Consider the following 18,587-nt stretch of genomic DNA (forward strand, 5'->3'; position numbering starts at 1 on the left):
ATGAGCATGTGCATGGAATTGTTCACAGGAGTGTGTGCATGTATGAGTGCACGCACACATACACGTGTGCCGGCACGTATGGGTGTGTGCATGTATGAGTGCACACGTGCGTGCATGCACACACATGTGCCTGTGTGACAAGTGTGTGAATGCATGTGTGTACATGTATGAGTGCGTGTACAATGTGCATGCATGCACCAGTGTGTGTACACGAGTGTGACGCAAACACGTGAGTGTGCAAGCACGAGTTTGTGAGTGCAAATGTCCACATGAATGTATGAGTGCGTGCACACGTGTGCCTGAGTGTATGGGTATGCGCGTGCATGTATGCGTGTGCATGTATGAATGCACACATGTGTGTGTGCACATGCATGCCTGAGTGTACTGGGGTGTGTGCATGCACGCACATGTGTGTGTGGCCCTTCCCTCCCTGTTGTCTGTAGTCACTGCTGGATCCCTCGCCCCCCATCCTGCTCCTCCTTCCCCTCCTGGGAGCACAGAGCCATGCTGGTTTCCTCCCGTCTCCCGCATCCTGATCCTAGCCCAGCCCCTGACACCCCGAGTCTCTGAGTGCGGGGGGCCTCCCAGGTCAGGCTCTACCCACCTCGAGACTCTGCTCCTTCATCTCCGTGTGCTCTAGCCTCCCTCTTTGGGGAACACCTGCTGCCTCACTCTCTACCGGGTGCCTAATGCACCGTGCAGGTGTGCACTCCTGCCATTATCCCTGTCACCATGCCCGGTGCCCCAGTGTCCAAGGTCGAGCTCCCCAACCGTCCTGTGGTTTCAGGGCTCTCCATCTGCACACAGCTCCCTGAGCTGAGAGGGTCTCTGAACCCCAGGCTTCACCCCATGTCTGGTCCCTCCCCACCAGCCAGCACTCCCAGCCTCCACGGCCTGGGCGGTTCCCCTGCCGAGACAGAGGCATAGGCAGGTAGTGGGTTGGGGGCCCGGGGCTTCCCCTCATCGCCACCTCCTCATGAGGACTGAAAATAAGCCCCACCGGGCAGGATGGCAGTGTCTACACCGTGGGAGGCTTCCCAATGGTTGGGACAGGGCAGTGACAAGGCTGATGGTCTGGACAGGGTAGAGAGGTGCAGAGGCAGGGCCGGCCCCCTAGTGAGGGCACCTGGGGAGGTGACCGTCCAGTGACCTGAGGGACAGGCTTTTCTGCCTGCAGACACTGTCCGCACAGCCCCCAGAGTCTGCGTTCCCTTCAGGACAAGGTCTCTCACTGGCCCTGCATCCCGATCCTCTGCGTCCAGGCCTGACTTCCATGCAGGCGCCCTCGCATGTGGTCAGGGTGGGCGCGCTGACCAGACAGCGCTGGGCTGGTCCGTCCCGCTGCATACCGCGTGTCACACGTATGAATTTAACGAAAGTCGGCGGGATGACCTACGTGTGGTTTGGTCACCTGTTTTGTTACCTGCCAGTACGGCATCACAAACGTTTCTCATATTAATAAACGTTCCTCCAAAATACGATGTTTATGTCACTGTGGGAGTCTCCAAACTGAGGACGGACCCTGTATTGATTCTACGTCCATTGACGTTTAGGCCATTTATGATTCTTTTGTTTCCCGGGTGGCGTGAATAACTCACAGCGTTTTTCTCACGGAGCTCGTGGACGTCTGTGATCACCTTGGGACACGCACGTCTATGGGTCCCGGGTCGGCGAGAGCGGCTTGCGGGTCGGCGAGAGCGGCTTGCGGTCCGTGTCCACACAGCTCCCTGCGCCCTGCCCAGCGCTGTGGGTCCGCACACCTGCTCCCGTGTCTGTGTCTCCATCCTGGCCAACAACTTTGCAAACATCGTTTCTACCATTTTGGTGGGAATTTAACAGAGAGAACTTTCAGCTCATCCGAAACTCATCCTGCTACCTTCCTCCCCCGCTCTTGAGTGTTCTCAACGCACAGTCGAAGCGTGACTGGCTCCTTCTCCATCTCGTACGTACTGTTTCCAGTGGGAGAGGCACACTTTCCTCCCGGCTTTGCAGACTGTCACTGTGACGCTTTTGGTCAGAAGCAACCACCCATGTGAGCAAGTGTTGGCACTTCTGCATATGAGTGGATGTGGAATATGAGTAGCTACTGGGATGACCCGTCTGGTGGTTTTCTCCCTGACTCGCACAGTGATGGGGCACAGGACCCTCCGGCGTCTCCGGGACGCTGAGTAGCTGCTCTCGCTGTCTGAGCCGCGTAGTCAGGAAGCCCGAGCTGTACACCCAGCCTGTGCTTATCTGCTCTCTGCCCGGGACAGTGCCGGCTCCCCTCTCTGCTGACATAGTCACGCGTGGGCCCCTCTCGTATGGCTTCCAGTTGTTGCTGGAGTGGACGCGGTGAGCCCTGCGGCCGCCAGCAGCCCCGGGCAGGTCTGTGTCCATCAGTTCTGGATGGGTCAGCCCAGGGCACAGTGGCTGTTAGCCGCTCACCACCTGGCACCCTGACTTAGGCAGGCGCTCCCTGACTGTGGTTGGGTCTCAGGCCAGGTCTGCCATCTGGTGACAGTGTGCACGGTACTGGGAAAGCCAGGCCGAGTGTGGCATTCTTCCCTCTCAGGCCTCAGCAAGGACTGTTCGAGCATGGGCATGGGGTCGCTCAGTGCCCTCCGTGCCCCTCCCTCCTGTGTGTCCGGCCCATTCCAACAAGAGGTTCTGCTCCTCTCACTGAGGGAACTTTGCAGCTGCTTCACCAAGGCCTTGGGCTCCCAGGCCTGGCTCCACCCCTGTTGTGCCTCGTCCTGGCTGGGGAAGCCCGCCCGTTCCCAGAGTGACCGTCATTTCTAGAAAGTCACCTGTGAAGTGGTGATACCTTCAGGTCAGGGCCTGGAGTCCGGGGGAGTTTCTGCAGCATGAGGGTCGACCACACCGGGGAGAACAGGGAGGGAGGGAGACGGGGGTACAGGATGGGAGGGAGCAGCCGCCTGCTGACCGCACCCCAGAGTGGCCGGTGTCGGGCAGGGCCGTGCATCGCCGTGTGCCATCCCCAGCTTGTGCATCGTGGGTGGGAGATGCTTTCGCTTATCTCTGCTGCTCTGCTGCCTCAGGGAGCAGCGTGTCTAAGCCGAGCCCCAGGGAGTGCCCTCCTGCCCAGCCCCACCCAGACGAGACCATCACTGGGCGCTGCAGGAGGTGCCGTCCTTCCTGTCCACCAGCTCACTACCCGTGTCTCCCAGCACCCACATCCCCATGGTGGGGTGGGGCAACTGGGAGTGGGAGGGCAGATGGGCACTGGCCCCCAAGGACGCCACCTCACACACGGGTGTGCTCAGAAGTCCTGCTAGCCAGCAGTGGGTTCCGTGGCATCAAAGAAAACCCCAATCATGGCGGCTTGAAGGAAAGAGAGATTAGCTTTCTTAGGTTAAAATATCCCTGGAGAGCAGGCAAGATGGGGCTAATGTGGTGGCTTCACAATCATCTTGCGCTAGAGCTCTTCTGTGATACTATTCTGGCTTGCCTGCTATCACCTCATGGCCCAAAACAGATGCTGGGGCTCCAGTCATTGCATCCCTGTTCCAGCTGGCAGAAAGGAAGGGGGGCAGGTAAGTACATTTAGCCGCCAAGCCAGCTTTCCTAGCCTGCCCAGGCCTGCTCCTCCATGTCCCCACAAGCCCTGCCTGTGACCAGAGCCGGTCACATCTCCTGCCTTGGGTCAGTGAGCTGAGCGGTGGCTGTCAGCCTCCCAGGAGCCCACCCCGCAGCCTGGCCCTTCTTCCTGGCTTCCCAGGAGGAGCTTATAGTTCCCGGTGTGTCTGCCTTGTCTGGGTCTCCATATGGATGGGGCCTTCACCCCGCCTGCTGTCACCACTGAGAATACGGAGAGCCAGCTCGAGGACTCGGTCTGGGCCAGCGTGTTTCCAGCTCCTCTGGAGCATGAATGTCTCAGGTCCTATGAGAGCACACCTCGGGGGCCATCTTTGTTCTCACGTGTCAGACCAGGAGGTTGGAGCACGGAGAGGTTAAGCAGCTCAGTCACAGTGCACAGCGCCCGGAGTTCAGGTCTGCACTGAAGCCGCCAGCCTTCCCTTTCGCAGGTGTAGAAAGACTCGGGCAGCCAAGTTCCACAGCAAAATGAGCAACAGTTTTCTCTTAACCTTGATTTTGAATCATTTTCCAAGGAAATGTTTGTTGTGGAATGTTGAGAAAAATATGGAAAAGAGGGAAACCGTGATCCCGCCCACAGGAGATGGCCACAGCTCCCGTCCTGTCCCATCAAAGAGGCCGCACGCAGGTCAGGGTGCGGCAGGTCTTCCTGTCTCGCTGCCCAGACTCCCCTGCATGCCCTGGACGGTGCGGCCCCCCAGAAATCAGCCCTGCCCTCGTTGGCCTCTGCAGACTCAGGGCTGGCAGGTGCACACCTGCTCCTCCCCGGAATAACTAGCACCATCGTGCAGATCCAGGGGCCGTGGTGCCCGCCGGCCTTTCCCTGCACGCCGGGTGCTCACGGGACCCGACCCGCTGTCATGGGAGGTGGCGGGGTGCGGGCATTTTTATCGTGTGCAAATGCATTAGGTCCGGGGGCGGGGCGCATTCACAGGAGCCCACCAGGGGTTCGCTGGCTCTGCAGGCCCCCAGCACAGGAGAGACTTCCTATGCTTGTTCTCGGGCCCCAGGGAGCCCGGGGCAGAGGAATGGGAAGGAGCACATCCACAGGCTGGTGTTTGCGTGGGAGCAACACGCACGGTGCCCACAGAACGTGGGCGGCTTGCTTCCAAGCAGGGACTGCGGGACGCGCCTCAAGTTCCATACCTGTTCAGCGTTTCCGCAGCTTTCTGGGGGTAGGGGTGACCCACCACCCTGACCACACGCGTGCCAGGCAGCATGCCCAGAGAGGCCTGGGGCCCCGGCGGCCTCCCCTGGGGTCGCAGCTCACCCAGCGTCTGCACGGACCCAAAAGACGGCATGGGCTTTGCTGACCAGTGTGTGTGGCTCTGGCCCGCGTCATCTTGGTGGCCACACCCCAGATCCGGGACATTTCCTTCACGGTCCCCCTTGTGCTGGGGTCACACCGCCGCCCTCCCCAAAGCTCTCCGTCCCGTGACGCACACTTGAGAGTGTCACATACACCCTGTGACCTTGGCTCTTCCTTCAGACTCAGCACAAAGCCCGGGGGTCCGTCCAGGCCGTTCCCACCTCAGCAGCTGCCTCTGGCCGTGGCCGGGCGTGTTCCACGGTGGGGAGGGACCGCCGCCGGCCTGGCCTATTGAAGGACCTTTTGGTTGTCTCCCACCTGGACTGTTGCAAATAAAGCAGCAGTAGCCGTTCGCGTCCAGAGTTTCACGCCCACATAACCGCGTATTTGCTGGGGAGATGCCCAGCTGTGCCGCCGCTGGGTCTTCGTTATTTGTTTTATTTTTATTTATTTTAAGAAACCGCCAAACCGTTGGTGGCGTGATTGCCCCATTTCACGTTCCCAGCAGCCACGTGTGAGCGATCCAGCATCTCCCGCCAGCCTGTGGCACCGGCACTGTTTCCAGAACGTTTTGGCCATCCCAATAGGTGTGTAGTGACGCCTCAGGATTTTACTTGGCATGTCCCTGGTGGTTAACTATGCCGACTGTCACTTCCAAGCCCTTATTTTCTGTCCGCGAGTTTTCTCTTCTGTTTTTGGGAAAATGTCTGCCTTGCTTTCTAATTCGAGTGATTTCTTGGTGCTGTGGAATTCCGAGAGTTCTTGATAAATTCTCGATTCTTCCATCGCACGTGTGGTTTGTACGTGTCTCCACCCAGCCTGTGGTTTGTCTTTCACAGGACGGACGTTTTAAATTGTGAGGATGTCCAGTTCACCGACGTCTTTCCTTGTGAACGGAGTTTGTGTTTGGTGTCGTACGAGCTTTCTACGTAGCTCAGACGCCGAAGATTGCCACGTTTCTTCCAAGAGTTGATACTTATCTGTTTTATAGTTAAACCTAAGGTGCATATTGAGTTCATCTTTTATAAGGTGCAAGGTTTGGGTCAACATTTACTTCTATGCGTGTGGACGTCCATTTGGTTCAAAGTCATTTGTGGAAAAGACTACCCCTTCTGCCATTGAACTGCTGTTGCGTTTTTGTCCAGAATCATTGCCCATACTTGTGTGAGGCTGTTTCTGGGCTGTCTCGTGTGTTCTGTTCCTCTACCAGCAGCAAACTCTCCTGATCAGAGCAGCTGTACAGTAAGTCTAACATTGGGTTGAGTGATTTTAAGAAAAATGTCTTTTAATCCAGGAGCACACGTGTCCCTCCGTGCACTGAGATCTTTGATTTCTTTCATGAGTGTCACTGATACTGATGAGAGTATGTGATCGAAAATGATGGAGATGATGAGAAAACTGATCACGTTTTCAGCATACAAGTTGTGTATGTGTTTTGTTAGAATCATATCTAGTCCTTCATTTTCCCCTGTGATTATAAATGGTGCTGGATTTTAACTTTGGTCGTCACATGCTGATTGTTAGTTTAACAAACATCTTTGTTTATTTACTTGTCTATTTTTAGAGAGAGAGAGAGCGTGTGTGGGACCAGGGGGAGGGGCCGAGGGAGGGAGAGAATCTCAAGGTGACACCCCACTGAGCGTGGAGTCTGATGTGGGGCTCGATCCTGCGACCCTGAGATCACCACCTGAGCAAAAGCCAAGAGTCAGACGCCCAACTGACTGAGCCACCCCGGTGCCCCAATAAATAGCCTTTCTATGTTTATCTTGCATCCGATGACCTTGTGGAATTCATTTGTCCTAGGACTTTTCCTCCCCTTGGAATTTTCTATGTAGACTATCATGTCATCTGCAAACAGGGCCAGTTTTGGTTCTTTCTTTCTAGTATTTGCCTTGTATTTCCTTTTCTTGCCCTATTGCAGTGGCTGGGTCTCTAGTGCCTCTGAAAGTCACGGGGAAAGCGTTCCATCTTTCACCAGCGTGTAGGACGTTACTGCTGGAACTGCATAGGTCTGCATCCAGTTGGGGAATTTCCCTCTTTCCCTAGTTGTCTGATTGTGTTTATCAAGAATGAGTACTGGATTTTGTCAAGTGCTTTCTCTGTATCGATTGACGCACCATGGGATTTTTTATCTGGTGGTTAATAGGGTGTTACCATGGTGTAGGCTTTGGTGTACGGATGTGTAAGCAGACTTGTGTCTCTAGGAATGGTCGTGGCGTGTGCTGCTGTTCATACACTACTGAATTCTTTTTGCCTACATTTTGCTGACAATATTGAAAGACATGGCCCGTACTCTTCCTTTTTTTGTACTGTCTCTGTCTGATGTTGGTATCAGGATCGCACTGAATTATAAAGTACGTTGGAAGGTGTTACCTTTTCTGTTTTCCCAAAGAGATTGTATAGAATTGCTGTTAATTATTAATTAAATGTCTGGTAGAATTCTCCAGTGAAACCCTCTGGGCCTGGAGATTGAGTGTTCAGGAGTTTTCTGGTTAGGAATTGAATTTCTTCAGTAATTACAGGACTAACCTTATACTCTTCCGTGTTGGGTGAGGTGTGGTCGTGTGTTTCGAGTAGCTCATTGATCCGAGTTGTCAATCAGCGCGTGTCACTGTTCACAGTGATTCCTCCTTGCCTTTCCGACATCCACGTGGCGTATAGTGGAATCAGATGTCATTCCTGCGTTTGTGAGCGCCGTACTCTTTCCTTCTTTGTCACGCCTGCGAGACATGTGTCCATCTTATTGACATTTTTAAAGGACCAACCTCTGTTTCCTTGCTCTGCTGGGTCCCATCTCCGTGCACACGGGGTGCCACGTGAGCGCCGCATGTCCCCATTTGCAGACGCGGGGGTCCTGGCGGGGAGGACAGGCTCGGTGATCTGGATCTCAGCGCTAGCAGGTGGGGGAGCCCAGACCGCATCCGAGCCCCGAGCCCGGCCCCCCAGCCTGCAGCGGGCGAGCCCACGGGCGGGAGGGCGCTTTCTCCGCAGCAAGTGGGGTGACGCTCTTTCCTTCCTCTGTGGCCACAGCGGAGGGCGTTGAGAACTGCGTCAGAGAAACTCAGAAACCGCTCGTCCTTCTCCGCCAACGTTGTGCACACCGCGCCAGGCACGCGGGTCAACAGGTACATCGGCCGCCTCCTGGAGGCACGCCAGATGGAGCTGGAGATGGCGGACCTGGACTTCTTCACCCTGAAGTACAAGCAGGCGGAGCGCGAGCGCAAGGTAGGCGCCGGCCGGGGCGCGTGCGGGGGGCCGGGCCCTGGCTGCGGCCCCCGCGCTTGTCCTGCTAACTCGGGGCGGCCCCTGCATGGCTTGGGCCGCCGCTGACGGCCGGACATGGTGTCTCCTAGTACCACCAGCTGCAGGACGACTACTTCACCTGTGCCGTGGTGCTCGCGCTCGTCCTGGCCGCCGTGTTCGGCCTTGTCTACCTGCTCATCATCCCACAGTAAGTGCGGCGGGCCCCGCGGTGAGGGGAGTCGGGCCGGGAGCCCCCTCTGTGTCTGCCACTGGCTCCCCCGTGGTCTCCACTCACGGGGATGGCGCCGGCCAGCTGCCCCGCTGCCCGTGTGTGTGGGGTGCTCGCTCCTGGCTTGTCCCTTGTCAGGCGAACAATCCTAAGACACCTGCCGTTCTCGGTGTTTCCATCCGCACCATGTGTACCCTCGACTCCAGGACCGATGTCGAGGGAGAAAAGGCACATGGGTTTCTGGGTGTGCATCCATTTCGGACACGTGAAAAAGAGAAAAAGTGGTTTCTGGAAAAGGAGGAAAGTGTAGGAATTTAATGACATGCGGTTATCTGGAGTCAAAGTGAGCTTGGTTGGCAGTGCTTGTTTTCAGTGGGAAGACCCACTCTCCTTCTGGACAAACCACTTTCTTGACAAGACCTCCCTAGGGGAGTCGTTCCCCTTTGTGTTTCCAGAGTTTCCAGAAAGCACAGGAAGCTGCCCTGTGCCCAGACCCTGGGAACACAGCGGCCACCTGCTGTCCCTGTGTGGGGACCAGCTTTTTCTAGAAAAGCTGCTCCCAGATGACATCCAAAGGGAGGGCTGTGCCCAGTGGCCCGTTCTTTGGGAGGGAGGACCTCACGGTGCACCCAGGCAGAGGGAAGTCAGGGTGGAGACAGGAAGGGGCTTGGCGGAGAGCTCAGGGGTTGGAATCACAGGCTCTCCTGGGCACGCCATGTTCAGCCCTGCCCGTAGTGACCCTGTGGCTTCTGTCCTAGGAGCGTGGTCGTCCTGCTGCTGCTGGTGTTCTGCATCTGCTTCCTGGTGGCCTGTGTCCTGTACCTGCACATCACTCGGGTCCAGGTGCGTGTGTGCGTTTGTGTGTTCCTGTGCGCTTGAGTCCTGTCCCAGCGCGTCACCTGGTTCACTGCGTGAGCCCCATGGAACGAGGGAGGCTGGCTGGCAGGGCCGCGTCTGCTCACCTGCAGACGGGGGACAACGGGGTCCTCACTGTCCTGCGGGAGGACTGGGATGGGGGGTAGCCCCATGGTGCCCTGGGCACCCTGGTTGGCTGCAGGTCTCGTGAGCGCCCTGTGCAGATTCCCTGCCATCTTTACTTGGGTTTTTGTTTCAAATTTCACGAGTGTGACTCTGAAAAGAACTTGGCTCTTTTACCCATGAAGTCACTTATTGAATATTGCAAAATGTACCTAAATGGGTTAAATAAAATTTCTCGTAACAAAAATGACTGCGAAGCCTCTGTGAAGAAAACGATAGAATGTACTTGAAGCCGATAAAAGAAGACCTAAATAGGTGTAACTTCTGGTTATTTCTGGGATGGAAGGATTTCCTAGGACAAAAATGTCACACTGGCCGGTTCTGTTCCTTTCAGCGCCAGAGTCACAGCGTGGGGTACGTGGTGGCGGGTGGAGTTCTTTTTAATTAAAGACTTTTGTTTTTGTTTCTTTTAATGTGGGCAGTTTGTTGACCTGGGAGGGGAAGCAGGAGCTCAGCCCAGGATTAGGTTTAGGGGGAGCCGTGCCGGGGTCCCGGCCACTCGCAGGGCCCTCTGCACCGTCTGCCTCGTGCCTGTTCGTGAACACCTGTTTTTACAGTAACGTGTTGTGTGGTTCAGTGTTTTCCAGGATGCCTGACTATCCAGATCCGCACCGTCTTGTGTATTTTCATCGTGGTCCTGATCTACTCTGTGGCCCAAGGCTGTGTGGTGAGCATTGCCGGAGGCAGCAGGGTGAGAGGAGTGAGATGTGGAGGCCGGTCGAGGGGGCGGCTGTCTCCTGGTGAAGGGACACCGAGCTCCTTTAACACGTGCAGATGACAGAAGCTCTCAGGCAGAGAAGCAGGACAGACTGGGGCAGGAGTGCCAGGAGGGAGGTGGGGGAGGGAGTACCAGGGGTAGGCAGAGCTACAGTAACAATAGGGGAGGAGCCGGGGCACCCAGAGGAGGCTGGTGGTCTGAGGAGGACGGCAGGGGTCTCCAGCCCTGGCCCCGCCCACTCCGCTGTGAGGAGCTTGGAAGGCAGAGTAGGAGGGAGGGTCCTAGGCCCTCTTGAGGCCCTGGGGTGGGGGTAGGGGGTGTGGGTCACGTGGGGGGGCGGGTCACTAGGGGGCAGGTCCCCTGCGGGGGATCACCTGGGGGCGCCTGTCCCGAGCCAGGACCTGTAGCGGGCTGGGGATGGTGGGCAAGCTGGTCCTGAGCAGGTGTCTCCCTGCCCCTCTGCCCCCTCCAGGTGGGCTGCCTGCCCTGGGCCTGGAGCTCCAGCCCCAACGGGTCCCTGGTGGTCCTGGCGCCCGGCGGCCGGAACACCCTGCTGCCCACCGCGCCCTGCGAGTCGGCCCCCCATGCCCTGCTGTGCGGCCTCGTGGGCACCCTCCCACTGGCCGTCTTCCTGCGGGTGTCCTCGCTGCCCAAGATGATCCTGCTGTTTGTGCTCACGGCGTCCTACATCCTGGTCCTGGAGCTCAGCGGGTACACCCGGGCCTCGGGGTAGGTGCGCTCCCCCAGCGGGACATGCCTGGGTGGGGTCGTGTGCGCCCACTCGGGTACTGCCTGCTCCGGCCCGCAGGTCAGGAAGCACCTGGGCTGTGCGGCTTCTCCGTGTGTCCATCTGGGCCCTGGTCTCCGGGCGAGAGTGGCTCCGGCCTGGGTCCATGGCAGGTGCTGGCGAGCGTGGTGTCCTGGGCCTCACAGGGCCAGGTCTGGGGCTCTCCATGCTGACGAGCTTCCCTTCCTCATACCCTGCAGGGGCGGTGCAGTGTCTGGGCGCAGCTTCGAGCCGATCGTGGCCGTCCTGCTGTTCTCCTGCACGCTGGCCCTGCACGCGCGGCAGGTGGATGTCAGGCTGCGGCTGGATTACCTGTGGGCGGCACAGGCAAGACGCGCCCTCTCTGACCCGTGGGGGTGTGGGTGGCTTGGGCAAGACGCGCCTTCTCTGCCCCGTGGGGGGCTGTGCGACAGAGCGGCCCCTCAGGATGGCGATAGAGCTCGTGTGGGTGGAGGAGGCAGGGCTGGGGCCCGGGAGGAGGACGAGGCCGGGGGAAGGCAGCGCTGGGCAGCTGGTGACCGTCTAATGGGCCCTGCCTGACGGGCGCACGAGTGTGGCGGGGTTTCAAGCAGTGAGCTGCCCATCCCCAGAGGCATTCGGGCCCGTGGGGCTGCGGTGCAGAGTGGCTCTGCCTTCTCTGGGCTGCCTGTGACAGTGGGTCTCCTCAGGGTCATGGGAGACTCCGGAAAACACTGGCGCCTGCACCGTGCGCCCCAGATTGAGTGGGTCTGTGGTTGGGGGAGGGCGGGAACCTCCATCATTTCCGAGCGTGCTGGCAAATTCTGGTGCCAGAGTCCTCCAGGGGACTGAGGAGTGCAGGTGCGGGAGCTGTCCCTGGGCCCCTAGCCCCGGGGAGGGAGGCGACGACCACCGGAGGCTCGCTCTGTCCACCTGCCTAGTGACCAGTGCCCGGGGCACTTCTGGGCCATTCCTAGGACGCGGGGCTTGTGTCTCCGGGACCCGCTCGTCACCTGCTGCGTCCTCAGCCTTTGGACGGGGAGGCCATCCGGCTTTCGGGGTCGAGTTCAGACTCTGTGCCACATGCAGACTTCTTGACGCTGGGCAGGTGCTTCTGCTCGGCTCCCCCATCTCGGTGTGGGCAGGAGGCGTGCCACAGGATGGAGGCCGGGAGTGTTAGCCCTCCAGGATTTTTTCTTCTGATGCATCAGGAAGCAGCTTTCCAGTGTCGGGGCATGGAATTGTGTTTGTCCTCACGGGGGTGGGGCCTGCAGGTGGGGAGCGGAGCACGGATGCACGGGGCCCGCACCCAGGCGGCTGGGACACGGCTGAGCTGGGATGACCAGGGGTCTGAGTGGGGTCCGGGGCAGCTGGGACACCTGCGGCCTGACACCGAACAGGCCTCCCTCCCTGACTGCGGCCGTTTGCCAGAGTCTCGCTGGGTCACAGAGAACGGCCCATTTTGTGGGCTCTGCCGAGGGACCTGGTCTTGTCTGGCTCCGGCCGGCTGTCCAGGGTGGCCGGGCTGGCTGTTGCACGGGGGTGCCCACCCCACGGTCAGCGGGCCCCTCGGGCTTCTGGTCTGGGTTGTGACTTGCTGCCTGGAGCTGGGAGGACAGACTCAGGAGGAGCTGGGGACGGGGACAGGCTAGGGGCCTGCGAGTCTGGCCTCCAGCTCGTTCACCAGGCGCCTGCTCCGTGGCTGCCCTCCCGGACCCAGGCCGGGGCGACGTGTGCTCTCATCTGGTCCCGCAAGCACGTTTCTGGGCATCGGCATCCCTTGAAATGTCGGTAAGCCAGGCGCTTGACCCTTCCCTGGGGTCCTCCAGCGCTGGCACCCCGTGCCACACCTGGCCCCCGCCTCCAAGCGAGCTTTCCAGAGACTTCCCGTGTCACCGGGAAGGGTCGCCTACACACAGCCCGAGGACGTGTTTTTCCAAGGAGGCTTAACGAGAAATGCCACCTCACCTTCCCGTGAACCCAGCAAAACAAGGACATTTCTACACTTCACCTGTCTGCCCTCTGGGTACCTAAGCCTGTCTTGCAGGCATCACTGTGTCTCACACTGATGTGAAATGGCCAGGCCAGAGCTGAGGGGTTAATGAATGACTGACCCTGGGCTGCCCACAAAAACCTGCGTGCTCGGGCTTGCCTCTCTCTGTGTGGCCGTCACGGTGCTTTTGTTCCAGAACATGTTTTCTTTAGACTCCCCAGAAATTTTGATGGTAATAAGGCCGCGGATGTCCATACCAGAGAATGCTTGACTCGGGAGGGTGGTTCCTATTGGTCCTGGTGCCATATTGGTGGTGCTCAGTGGAGGGCAGCCCCGCGGGGGCTTGTGTGTGATGTAGGAACGGTTCTACGTATTGTTGGATTCACTTGGCCAAAATTCGGTAAGAATATTTTCATCCCCGTTCGTGAGTGGTGTTGTTCTGTAGTCTTGGAGGGAAGACAGGGCTTTGAGGTCCAAGTGAAGCAGGCCTCACGAGTGGGAACGTGTGGCTTCTTTTTGGGTTTCCGGAAGAGTCCATAGAGTTGGTACCATTTTTTCCTCAGATATTTGGGGCCGTGAAGCCCGTGGGCTTGGATTTGTCTGTATGTATCCAGGGTGGGAAGGTTTTAACCAAAATCAGTGTTTCTAAAGGTAAAGGGCTATCAGGTTTTCCGTTTCTTTCCGAGGCATCTTTGGAAATTTATATTGTTCCCTGAACGCTGTTCATTCTGTTGTCACAAAATTATTTTTACCCTCCGTCCTTACCCGCTTGCCATCTATAGGATTTGTGGTGACGTCCACTCTCTCCCGCCGAGGTAGAATTGTGTAGACTCTTTTTTTTTTGATCAGCGCGACCAGAAGTTCGTACATTTTACTGATCTTCTCAAGAAATAGCATTTGGTTTTATCGATTTTCCTGTTATTTTTGAGTTTCCCGTTTCGGTGGATTCCACTCTCATCTTTACGTTCTTCTGAGGACTCTGGGTTTACTCGGCTCTTATCTTCTACTTTCTCAAGATGATTTATATCTTCTCTGGTTCCAGGGTTTTGTTATCCATTTTCCTCCAAGAGCTGCTTTAATCGCACCAATTTTGACATTGTATGTCATTGCATTTTCCTTTGACTCAAGGACTTTCTGGTTTTGTATGTGCGTGTGCGTGTGTGTGTTTAAGGTCTTCTTTGGACCAAAAGTTACGAAGAAATACATTCTTCTTTCTAAGGTTTCCCAGCGATCTTCTTGTTTTTGACTTTCTACTTAGTTATATTGTGATCAGACCTTATACCTTGTAGCCTTGAATTCTTTAAACGTCCTGAGAATTCTATGCTCCTTGCTCCGTTCTGTCGCTATTGGGTGGTGGGTTTTTAAGTATCAGGCTGGCCGAGAGCATTCCTCAGTCCCCCAGGCCCTCACAGACTTTCTGCCCATCCTGCCGGTTTTTGAGAGAATCATGTTGAAACCTCCCACTGTGCCTGTGCACGGAAGGCAAGTGCCTTTTGAAACGAGCTGCGCTGCAGAGGGGACAGCTTGAAAACAGCGTGTTGCTTGTGTCTCTCACGCGGTGACAGGGACAGTGCGTGCCGCCCACATTAGCTCTTTCTCACCCGTACTTTGGGTTTCCGGGTTGGTAGGAAAATCTCACAAAAAGAGAGCTTCAGTGGGTTTTCTCGTATTTGTTAAAAACATAGTAACACAACTTTTTCTGCTTAATTTGTAAGAAGATGGACACTTATCCAACACATGTCATGTAAACCTTTGCATGTGGAGATGTATTAAAAAACAGTAATTTTTTGCTCTTCTGCTGGAAATAAATGTCAGTGAATTCTAGGTCATTTGAAAGACACTGACCTTAGAACCAAAGCTTTTGATCACAAAGCGATAAACCAAGATTCTTTATTTTGCAAAGTCCGAGCGCCTTCACTTGCGTTGTTTTCTGTAAGGAATCTTAGCACTAACGATATTTGGGGAAGAGCAAAATTTTTAGCGCCGTCAACAAATAAAACCGCTCCCTTAAAAATACGGACTTCCTCTTCATCTCACCCTGCAGAAAGCTGCTCTTGCGTCTGTTGGTGCGCGTGTGTTGAGAGGTAATGACCTGCACGTGTCCTGGGAGAGGTTCCGGCTTCCTTCTGGCACCTCCCTCTCTCCCACGGCCGCAGCCTCCCTCCTGCAGAGGCCTGCTCGTCTCCATCCAGTCTTGTAGCTTCTGGGCTCCCTCTCCTCTGCCCGCTGCTGCCCGATGGTGCGCTGTGAGGGGGACAGAGCCCGTCCTGTTGCCTTCCCCAGCACAGCGCCCAGAGGAGGCCCAGGACTGCTGGCCGCGCCCCTCATCCTGGCCGCGCCGTCCCCTGTGCTCCAGGCGTCCTTGTCCTTGTGCCTGGCTTCTGTAGCTCTGCCGCTGGGAGTCGCCACTTCCCGCTTTAACTGGTGGAAGTTGCACTGAGGTAACAGTAGCGGACAGTTCCAGGCTTAGTAGGTAGTACACGCTCCCTAACCTTTGATAAGTAAGAGTGCGACCCTGAAACGGAGCATTTTTCCCTCCATTTTATGATGAGGAAGCTGGAGCCTGTCACGTGGCCATGAAGTGGGACTGGAACTGGGAAGGGTTGCCTCCAAGCCCAACAGGCATCCCTGTATCACTGTTGCCACCATCAGAGGCCAGTGTCCCCAAGCCTGAGGCAGCCCAAGAAATGTTCTCCAAACTGCTCCTTTCACAGGTCGGGCGGCTGCCAGGTTTGGGAGCTTGGGTGAGTGACCAACGGCCATCTGGTGGTTTTGGTGTCTGAGGGCTGGCGTGGCTGCTGCAGCAGGGTGGGAGTCATTGCTGCCAGCTTCATTAGTCTGTGCAAAGGCCCTGTGGTCCAGAGGTTCTCCATCTGCCCAGCAGCATACCCTGGGAGAGCCCCGTTGGGCCGCACCACCTGCTCTGGAGAGTTTGCGCTTGGCTGAGTCCCGTTGATGCTGTATCTGTCCCAACCCCAGGTCTCTGCAGGTCTCCCTGTCTCAGGGCCCAGGATGTCAGTGGTGCTGGCAGCGCGGCGATTCTAGAGGAAATGGGATTGGCTGCCTGGCTTTGGGCGTCCCGAGTGACTGACACAGCTGGCACATGCCTGTGAATGTTCTGGGGCACATCGGAGGCTACCTGGGGGAGCCTCAGGTGCTGCAGGGGTCAGGGTCCCAGAAGGCGGTGGGGAGTGTACCCTGGAAATGGGGTGAACCCCCCACTGTCTGTCCTTTGAAAGTCACAACAGATTGGGGTGGGGACTTACCTAGAAATTCGTGGCTCCTCTGGGCCCCTGGTATGTCGATGCAAGGGCTCTGCCTGGGGCGGGGTGTGGAGATGAGCCTGTGTAGACTATGGGCCAGTGCCCTTGGGGTCTCATTTGGATGACTGCAAAGAGCCGGGTGCTGTAGGAAAGCTGACCCATGACCGGTGTGGGACAGATGTCATTTAAAGCCATCGGCACAGGCGTGGCACGGGCAAGTGGGGGCTTGTTGTCAAGGAGCAGGTAGGGGTCGGCAGACAGAAAATCGCCAAGGGGAAATGTCAGTGGTGTGGGGTCTGAGGGTCTGACCTAAGGGGCTTCCGGCTGGGGGCAGCGCACTGTCTCTGGCTGGGGAGCCCCATCTGACATCCCGGGGGGGTTGGGCTGGACTCCTGGTTCTGCCAAGACCGTGACGCCGAGGCGCTCAGACGCCCACGCGGTGCCCGGGTCGGGGTCGGGGTCCGCCTGGTCTGGGGCAGTCTGTCACGGGGGTGCCAGCAAGGGGAGGAAGCCGCGTGGGTAACGGAGGCTCTGCCCGCAGGCGGAGGAGGAGAGGGACGACATGGAGAGGGTGAAGCTGGACAACAAGCGGATCCTCTTCAACCTCCTGCCGGCCCACGTCGCTCAGCACTTCCTCATGTCCAACCCCCGGAACATGGTGAGCGGGCACGGCCTCCCGCTCCACCGGTGGGGCTGCCTGCGGCCGGGCACCCACCCGGGGGACCCTCCCATCACGTCTCTGCTTGGAATTGGCTGAGTGGGGGCAGGGGTGGGGGGGCTGCGTCCACCCACGCGGGCACCAGGAGGCGCTCTCGGTCCCGGGACAGAGCAGAGCACCCGCCACCCCGCATGGAGGGAGAATGGGCCTCAGGAACCCGCGTTCAGGGCAGCTGGGGGTCCGAGCTTGCGAGGGAGACTGGAACCACCCGCAGAGCAGGGCTCCCACGCACCAACTCAGACACAGAGAGGCTTGGTCAGCCTTTTTGATCCTAAAGGCACAGGGCCCAGGGCTCAGCCTGACCAGCTTTACCCCGAAGCTCCCAGGGCTCCCGGGGCAGCTCAGAGCCTACGCGTCCTTACTTGCCGCCCCCTCCCCTGCCCACACCTGCTGCCTGGCGCTGCGGCTGACCTCCCCTCTGCCCCCAGGACCTGTACTACCAGTCCTACTCGCAGGTGGGCGTCATGTTCGCCTCCATCCCCAACTTTGACGACTTCTACATCGAGCTGGACGGCAACAACATGGGTGTGGAGTGCCTGCGCCTCCTGAACGAGATCATCGCCGACTTTGATGAGGTGACTGAGCCGTGGCCCCCAGCGTGGCATGTCCCCCGCCCATGGACCTGAGAGGAGGCACGCGTGTTCTGTCCCCTGGGGGGTCCAAACTGACCCTGACCATGCAGGAGGGCCTCTGCTGCCCGCAGGCACTGAGTTCCGGTGGGGGGCGCTGGCTCCTGTCCCCTATTTAGTAAGGCTGGGCTTGGCGGGTGTCTTCACCTCCCAGATGGGGAGGAGGGGCGGGCAGGAGCCTGGGGTCTGCTCCCTGCCCCAGGGCATCCCTCAGGCTGAGTCTCAGGCCGCTGCCGCAGGGTGGGTGCTCTGCTTGGTCCCTCCTGGGCTCCTCTTTCCCACGCCTTTGCCGGAGCCCCTCAGATCGGCCCAGACCTTGTCCAGTGCCCACGACATAAGAGACACGCTGCTTCCCAAGACAGGCTCGCCGTCTGCCCTGGGGTTGCACCCACAGTGTCTTCTCTTGGCTGTTACATAATGTTTGACAGTTTTGTGTTTTATACCAAGCTCATGGACAAAGACTTTTACAAGGACCTGGAGAAGATCAAGACCATCGGGAGCACCTACATGGCTGCGGTGGGGCTGGTGCCCACGACCGGGTCCAAGGTGGGTGCTGTCCGGGGCTTTGCTTCTCAGGGACTGGGTCCCAGCTCTGCCCCAGACTTCTCTGGGACTCTGTGTGTGTTCCCTGATCTGAGCGCCAGTCTGCCCTAGCATCGGGTCAGGACAGTGGCCTATGGGCTGTCCATTCAGGGGCCAGCTCTCTCCAGACTGTGTCGCATGGAAAGTCAGCTCCAAGGCCAGTCTCAGGGGGCTTGCTCTGGCCCTGCCCCACTGACCCTTCCTCAGCAGCCCTGCCTCGTCCTCACTGGCCCTCTCCTCCCTACCAGCCACACCCCAGCCCTGCCAGTGTAGCACCATGGAGTGTTCCCCTTTCCCAAAGCAGAATTGTGAATAAAGCCCTCAGGTTGCCCTTTAAAAAAAGGCAAGAAAAGAAAGGTAGATGTAAAACAAAAATGCAATGAATGGAAAATGGTTATAAATGTGGGAGATACTAATTCAGCTCTATCAATGATCACTTTAAATGTGAAAGGAAATATGCCAATTAAAAGAGACTGACAGGGGCGCCTGGGTGGCTCAGTGGGTTAAGCCGCTGCCTTCGGCT

At 57.7% G+C, this 18,587-nt stretch overlaps 1 protein-coding gene across 2 annotated transcripts in view; it reads left to right on the forward strand.

Annotated features, from left to right (window-relative positions):
• Positions 1–18,587, forward strand: part of ADCY1 (adenylate cyclase 1) — a 91,142-nt gene that overhangs the window by 56,952 nt on the left and 15,603 nt on the right. The window contains exons 9-17 of one of the 2 annotated variants that reach the window (XM_047695421.1): positions 7,937–8,131; positions 8,260–8,357; positions 9,137–9,221; positions 9,994–10,083; positions 10,607–10,863; positions 11,122–11,248; positions 16,677–16,793; positions 17,282–17,428; positions 17,930–18,028. In XM_047695421.1, coding sequence (XP_047551377.1) covers positions 7,937–8,131; positions 8,260–8,357; positions 9,137–9,221; positions 9,994–10,083; positions 10,607–10,863; positions 11,122–11,248; positions 16,677–16,793; positions 17,282–17,428; positions 17,930–18,028 — 1,215 coding nt within the window. Of the gene's footprint in view, positions 1–1,177; positions 1,568–7,936; positions 8,132–8,259; positions 8,358–9,136; positions 9,222–9,993; positions 10,084–10,606; positions 10,864–11,121; positions 11,249–16,676; positions 16,794–17,281; positions 17,429–17,929; positions 18,029–18,587 lie in introns of those variants that run through there. The other variant, XM_047695423.1, reaches the window with a different exon arrangement.

Source organism: Lutra lutra, chromosome 11, assembly GCF_902655055.1.
Source record: "Lutra lutra chromosome 11, mLutLut1.2, whole genome shotgun sequence".
Taxonomy (NCBI): Eukaryota; Metazoa; Chordata; class Mammalia; order Carnivora; family Mustelidae; genus Lutra; species Lutra lutra.